The sequence below is a fragment of the Ostrea edulis genome, chromosome 2, assembly GCF_947568905.1.
Source record: "Ostrea edulis chromosome 2, xbOstEdul1.1, whole genome shotgun sequence".
Taxonomy (NCBI): Eukaryota; Metazoa; Mollusca; class Bivalvia; order Ostreida; family Ostreidae; genus Ostrea; species Ostrea edulis.
This window is the reverse complement of record NC_079165.1, coordinates 32,807,437-32,815,141: the sequence shown is the minus strand read 5'-3', so window position 1 is coordinate 32,815,141 and position 7,705 is coordinate 32,807,437. Positions and strand designations below refer to the sequence as shown.

The 7,705-nt window shown below is 35.2% G+C and overlaps 1 protein-coding gene across 1 annotated transcript; it reads right to left on the bottom strand.

The window, feature by feature from the left end:
• Positions 1 to 4,596: 4,596 nt before the first annotated feature.
• LOC125682229 (ankyrin repeat domain-containing protein 7-like) lies at positions 4,597 to 7,520 on the bottom strand. The gene is made up of 5 exons (XM_048922703.2): positions 7,332 to 7,520; positions 6,018 to 6,361; positions 5,741 to 5,842; positions 5,278 to 5,484; positions 4,597 to 5,102 (listed from the first exon to the last, which is right to left on the bottom strand). The coding sequence occupies exons 2-5, from the start codon at positions 6,355 to 6,357 to the stop codon at positions 4,885 to 4,887; spliced, it is 867 nt and encodes a 288-aa protein (XP_048778660.1). The 5' UTR covers positions 6,358 to 6,361; positions 7,332 to 7,520; the 3' UTR covers positions 4,597 to 4,884.
• Between the last annotated feature and the right edge of the window lie 185 nt (positions 7,521 to 7,705).

The following is a 7,705-nucleotide window of genomic DNA, read 5'->3' as shown; positions in this document are numbered from 1 at the left end:
GGTTCTCGATCGCACCAATGTCCACTGTGACACGAGACTGCCGTTTTATGATCAGTAACTTTCACTTCTAATGCCGGGCGCTTTTTAAAGGAACAATCACCACCTTTAAGACTTAAGGTAGCTCACTACATCAAGGCTTATACCCTTTATGACACTACGTCACAAGATGGCGATTTTCAAAAAAATGTTTTGTGAAATTATTTGTATCGATCCAATAGTTTGTCTACCATCAAAGCTCAGTGGTTAAAGCATCGATCTGATGAACCACAGATCCCAAGTTCGGTCTCATCCGAAGGACTGCCCCATGTAGTCGCCTTTTACAATAAGCAAGGGATACCGAGGACCTATTCTAACACGGATCCCCACGAGACTCGCGGCTGTGAAGCGAGAGCCCTAGCCACTAGGCCACAGCGACAGGTCGTGTCTTCGTAAACGATATAAATCAGTTAAAACATATACTTTTAATATGAAGTATAAAAATGATTTTCTTGGACAAGAAATTAGAGACATAATTTTCACTAATTTTTGAAAGTCAATTAGAAATCAGTAAATGGTTGATCATTTTGGTTTGAATTCATCGGAAATTACAAAATTCACAATTGGGTTTAGACGAATAATTGAAACGTTTATTTATTCTCACCCCATCAATGCCAAAGAAAAGTGAATCAAACCTCATTATTTAAAACTTTTCTAAGTTTTCCCCTTATCATGATAAACGAATGATATGATATCATTACGGAATCGTACCGTCTAGTGGTCTTTTTATGTCACTATTGCGGTTTTATTGAACTAACTACAGATGAAATACACTTGTAGTGATTGACAGTTATGTGGAGTCCTGTCAAATTGGGTAAGTGTAATAATTCTTCGCAAGAAAATCAATATACATATATATGCTCATGTATGTCAGAATTAAGGACACATTCTTCAAAAAAGAAGAAAAAGCGAATACGACTAACAAAGTGTTCCACATGAGTAAATCATACTTTAAGGGTTTTCGTTTTGGCATTTTACAGATCCTAACATCACGAATAACAAAATATCAAGGAGATATGGAAAGCACTTTGTGTTATATGATGGATTACTTTGTATTGTGACCTTTTCTATTTTTCTCACAAATCGAAAACGATACATTTTATACACACATACATTCTTTATAAATTCACATACAGTATATATAATAAAAATTGTCTTCACATTATGTGATGTGGTGTCCATTTCCTGTTTAGGGATTGGACGGTGTGGACATGTACTATCTTTAAGTGGATCTGTCCTCTTGTCCATTTCCTGTTGAGGGACTAGGGATTTCGGATAAGTACATGTACAATCATTAACTGCAGGATCTTGATGGCTGGGACATCAGGAAGAACATAATGTGATTCTTGTTTTCCCTTTCAGTACAGTAAATGTTTTTGAAGAAGTACTCTCTAATCATTCATCTTACAATTCCTAGATGTTACGAATCCTCTTGGTGTGGTGATCTGAATAGGCCTCGACACACGTGATATTGATTGCACGTGTCCATTTTAAATCGTGTTTTAAATACATTTAACAATTACGATACTTAACAAATATGAGAACAATTGAAACTTAAGTAAATTTGGTTTCATGGAAATTAAACAAAGGGCGTGGTGAGCTGTGTACATATCGTTCTCCAGTTGTTGTGAGCGACGCTTGATCATTAAATTATTGAGGACATTAAATTTGGGGCCTGTACAACGCATTTTGAATTCCTTGGGGTCGGGCTTAAAAGCATCTTAATTTACTATGGAATATCTTCCACATATACGTAGAATAGGATCAGTTCCTGGAGCGTAGATACATGGCTCATATACTGAAAATACATTACATCTCTGAAAATCTTCTTTACACCTGGATATTCAGCAAGCAAATTATTCACGAAGATTCGAAAGCATTGTTCATTACATGATCCTCGGGTCTGAGTGATGAAACTCCTTTAAGGTAGCTCCATCCTCATGTGACTTATCAATATTAATGGTTAAAAGTGGAAAAACTTTATTAATTTCTTTAATTCAATTAATAACCAAAGAAAATGTATATGTCACCACCTTTTTAAAGATGTCAGACATACAAAAACAGAAGTATACATTAACATCAGAAAATCACACATTTTCGTTAAACAGAATAATAAAAATAAATAAAAACTTGTTGAAATGACAAAATTGAAATATCAACAGTTTTAAAACACTGCTAATTCATAAATATGTATAGATTAATTGTGGATATTAGGGAAACCAATGCACAGCGGGGTTAAGGTGTCCCGGGTAAAATAACAAGCAATAACAGCATATTCATATAAAAGTAAAATTCTTTCAAGAGTCGCATATTTTTAGTAAAAATCGTTTGTCAATACATTAACAAACATCGTATCACGTGGGGAAATCCTTTGCTTACCTATTACGTCGTCATACAAGTGACGTAGAGCTATTTTTATCCGCTAGACTTTTAGTTGTTTATCAACTCGTTCCAGGTGAAAGATGCACTCAAACCATTTGCAGCTTGGGCTTGATATGTCGACATTAATATAGTAAATTTAAAGAGTGATACGGATCGGTACAATATCCTCTCAAATATAGCAATTTCCATAATCTCAACTCAAATGTTGGGCATTTTCCACATTCACATCCAAATCGTATCTAAACGAGGCAACATATTGTACCTTCCGTATCAAAATCCTAAATCTGCAACTAGTTACCTTTCTGAATATGCCTAGGTCGAAATAAAATATCGTCATCTTTCACCTAAAACGAGTCGATATGTACATGCGTTGGTTTTCTTTATTCTAAATGACTATACACATCGGGGACGATATCAAGGTCACAAAGTGATGTAAAGATCACTTTACAGTCTTTCGTGTACATATTATATATAAATATATGAGACTTATATATTATTGAAGAAATTTAGGGGGGGGGGATCATCTGACAAACAGATTAAAACACATACAGCTTGAACACTAGATAACGGCAATAAATAGCGAGAAAATATTATGACATTTTCCCCGTGATACAACTATAGACCTGTACGTCGTGACGTACTTTTATATTGTGACGTCATATAGTATGAAGTGAACCGAGGTACATTTTATGATGATTATTTTAACTTTACTCGGGACACCTTAACCCTGCTGCGTGTATAATAAACATCCAGTAGAGGAAATTCCAGCATAGGCGTTATTGCCCTTGACAACATTTTTTTAATCATAAATAATTGATTATCTATGGAAAATATAATCTTTTTCAGTATTATTAGTTTACCACATATTTTATTATATCCAGTGAATAACATTCCTTGGAAAGATATATTTCTATCATGTGCAAAATTTACTTTATTAAGATTTTTGCAAAAACCTATGACATCACATGAGGATCGATCAACCTTAAAATGATCTTCGTGAGTGTAGTATAGCTGTACTTACACTGACGTGGCACGTCACATGCATTGGAGTAGTCATATCGAGTAGATGTCGAATATATTCAGTATTCGGTGGGGGTTGGTTGGACGTGGACAATTGAGTGAATTCATCCGTGAAACAAAAATTACCAAGGGTTCGGGGAAATGATGAAGTGGTCCATTGGCTTATTAAGTCACACAGTATCTTCAATAAGGTAATTGAGAGAGTTGTCTCCCATTTACAAATCGTAACATGATGCAGAAGATAACACGTTTATCTTCCAAACGCATTTTCTTCTAATGAAAGATGAAGATAACGAACAGTGATCAATCTCATAACTCCTGTAAGCAATACAAAATAGATAGTTGGGCAAACACGGAACTTTGGAAATACCAGAGGTGGGATCAGGTGCCTAGGAGGAGTAAGCATCCCCTGTCGACCGATCACACCCGCCGTGATCAGGTAAACGGAGTTATCTGTAGTCAAAATCAGTGTGCCAAGAACGGTCTAACAATTGGTATGAAACACGTCAGGTAGCCTTTGGACCAATGATAGGTTGTATTGACAAACTAGATCGTTATAACGACCATATAATTTGCGAATTGCTGACTTTAAACGAGACTGTTGAAACCCCTGTACCATCATCTTGCTAGTCAGTAGCCTGCCTCAATTTAAAAACTGACCATATGCAGAACAAGCTCTTGCGTTTCGTAAGTAATTCAATCTAATATACTGTAAATCTTGGAATTGTATGAAAGTATGACATTTTTATTTAGAAATTACATTTTTGTATTACCCCAAGCCAGTATATGATATAATAATTTCACTCAGGTTGGATCCGGGTTAGAATAGGTCCTCAGTATTCCTTGTTTGTTGTAAGAGGCGAATAAATGGGGCCATCCTTTGGATGAAACCGCAAAAACCGAGTTCCCGTGTCAGAGCACAGGTGTGGCACGATAAAGATCCCTCCCTGCTCAAAGGCTGTAAGCGCCGAGCATAGGCCTAAATTTGCAACGGCAATGGTGACGTCTCCATATGAGTGAAAAATTCTCGAGCGGGACGTTAAAAATATACAACCAGCCAACCCTAGTTATCACCTTCTACACACCTTCAGCATACTTATACATACAACCTCGTGATTAATCTTTAGAGTATGATGGATGCAATTCTTTGAAGCATGATAAATTGTACATATTCTTTATTTCAAATATATAGTATTTAAATACAAATATTTGTAAGAAAATATTGGATTTACGCTATTGCTCATTATCTAGCGATGCGAAATACAGCACACAATTATTATGCAAGCACATGAATATCGAAATCGAAAAGTGCATTTCCATCACAATTCATGAACAAAACCTTGGGTAAAGCAAAATTACTTTTCTTCTTCTCACAATGTTCATATAATATAAAAGAAGAAAATAAAGTTCATTTATAAAAAAAAAAAAATCAAAAAAAAATCACAGTCATGACGTCACACTACCACCATCCTTGTTATTGTCTTTATGTGAACGTCCCTGGAAAGTGCATTTCAAAGAAGAAATCAAATGATGTTTCTTGTGTTTTTCTTTGATGCCAACTTTGGATAAAAGCAATGAATGGAATTTTGGATCCTCTTGTAATAGGCAGTTTTCATCGCTCTTTGATTCAACCAACCATGAGGCGTTCTTTATTATATCACAGCCTAGAAAGAAGATTATAAACTGTAAATACAAATTATACTTATCAAAATGAATCTATTTAATTTGTTTTCTTCGTTAGTTAACTCTATACAAATCATGACATAACTTCTTCCTCTTTGTGTCAAAACGGCTAGATAAGGTGTTAACTTTCACAAACTGGTCAGATGCGGTATTTACCTGTCTTAAAAAGCTTTTTGGCCACGTTCAGCGTGTGTAGGTATGATGAATGTACAGCATAAAATAGAACAGAACGACCTTCGTGGTCAGTGCGATTGACGTCACTGCCGGCTTTGATGAGATAGAGGCATGATTTCTCTGCCCCCTCCTGAAGCCCAATCATCAGTGCCGATTTCCCCAGATGATCCACATGGTGAAGATCCGACCCTGTAAATTTAGGACGAAATCGTTACACGTGTCAACTTAGACATATTAATGGGTTTTATCTTTTATCCAGTGTCTCTACTATTTATGTTCCCAAAAACGCAAACTCCCCAATGTTACAGACAGAAAAATGAAATTTACGTTCCCCGAAGCTTGATATAATATATAGGTCTGTTCAGTTTTGTGTGTTTTATTCAGATTTAGTTTTGTATGACGGTTTCATGCGTTTTAGTGTATCATAAAGGAAATGTGTACACACCTGCTTTTACGAGCACTTTGACGACCTCCTGGTTGTCGTTGAACACTGCACGCATGACTGGAGTCTGACCAAGAACGTTCTTGGCATCTATGTCACACTGCCCTGCAATATACATATTTCACGTCTTCGTTAACCCATTAAAATTAAGTACTTAGTGACGAAATATGCAAGTGTATGTTTATTTGAGAGAATATCCATACACACACCCAGTAAGTATCATAAATCCAGTAATTATCTAGTCAAAATCGAAAAGGTTTCATATGTAGTGTGTAATTACCATTATGAAGTAGAATGTGGACAACCTCTTTATGCCCACACTCTGCTGCTTCGTGCAGTGGCGTATTGCCCTCACTATCGGCAAGGTTTGCATCACATCCAGCTGCCAGAAGCTGGACAGCGACTTCCGGTTGGTCACACCTAGCGGCCAGGAACAGCAGACTTCTTCCCTTGGAATCGAGTTTGTTGATGTCTGCTAAAAGATTTTCTGAAGTAGATGCTTGACGTGTCAGGGTGGGTGACGCCTTCCTCTTTCGTTTTGTAGACATTATACTCCATGTTGAGCTAGAATGTCGTAAAGTGAAGCTGTTTCTCGGCGAGGTGCTTTTGGATCGCTTCATTTTTCTAGGAAAAAAAATGAAAATGCGCATTTACATGTTTTATTTAGTCATGAATAGATTACTAACCATGTGTTGTATTAAATGCCAACATTAACTGAAAAACCAAATACAATGACCTTTTCTACGATTTAATGATCCAAAACCCCAACAAAGCGTGTAACTTTTAGGACTAATTAATGCTCCTTCATCATTTGAGACATTCAATGTGAAAGGGTTTCATTTCCTGTATTATAAATTCATACCATTAAGCTAATAAGAGGATTGGTTGTTATATTCTGTTTGACTAATTGCTTCATAAGTACATATCTAAACCGATTATCATTCATTATTGCATTAATGACTGAATATGATTAAAAAACACTGTATACAAACAAAAATAAACTGATATTTGCTATCATACATTCGGACAACATGCACTGTATATAATGCTTATCGTGAAAAAAGAAATTTCAGGGGATTTTATTTTAAATAAACTTAATCATACAAATCACATTAAGGTATTCAATATTCAATGAGTGTATCGCCGCTTTGTAGTGTCTGTCAACTGTTAAGGAGGCCTAGATCGCAGAGTGCTACTTCATAAAACATGAGCATATTTTGAATACATTAAGGAAAATTGATATTCAGCTCATTAATTGGAAAGCATATCTTGTATATAACATTTCATTAAGGATTGGGCAATATGCAAAACATGAAAGAGCTGAACGCAAGATAAATATTAATACTTTTAAGTACTGCACTTCAACGGTTATCACTTTATAAAATTTTAAAACCTTCCTTAATATTGAAATTCTGCAAATACTGAAAGTGAAAATGTAATTTTTTGTATGTTACATTTCCCCAAGTGTTGTGTTGAAATTAAATCTCTTATAATTTTTAAATACTTATTTATAAAACGAGAGTGTAATGTTTAGAATCATAATTGTGATAAATCTAACCAAGAAGAACTGAAGTAAACTCGAACTCTTTCTTACCTTTCAGTGTTAGATAATGTAAAACCAAATAATCCAGAAAATGAACACTAAACTGAGTAATTCAAAGTGAACTATTGCACATACGGTAAGACATATCAGTGAATGAACGTATTCGCTTGTCAAGGTAACAGACACTAATGAAAACTCGACAAGACCAGTCTTATATATAGACCCTTGTCACGTTGGTGAGAAATGAAGAGAGGATTTCCACCTGATTCACGTGTATTTTTAGACAATTATCTGTTGATAAACAAATACAGATGTAAAATTTTTTTATTTTTAATTAACTTCTTTGGTAGGATTTTGAAAACTAAAAACAGAGAAAAAGAAAAAAGGATGGGATGAACGTGTGCAAAAGGGTTTATATTCTTAGG

Bases quoted from the DNA above. Each gene is read 5' to 3' on its own strand.
- LOC125682229 (XM_048922703.2), bottom strand. From the start codon at position 6,357: ATGAAGCGATCCAAAAGCACCTCGCCGAGAAACAGCTTCACTTTACGA. The intron at 5,485-5,740 runs GTGTGTACACAT...CTAAATTTACAG, and splicing joins CAAAGTGCTCGTAAAAGCAG to GGTCGGATCTTCACCATGTG. The intron at 5,103-5,277 runs GTAAATACCGCA...TCTTCTTTCTAG, and splicing joins CAAAAAGCTTTTTAAGACAG to GCTGTGATATAATAAAGAAC.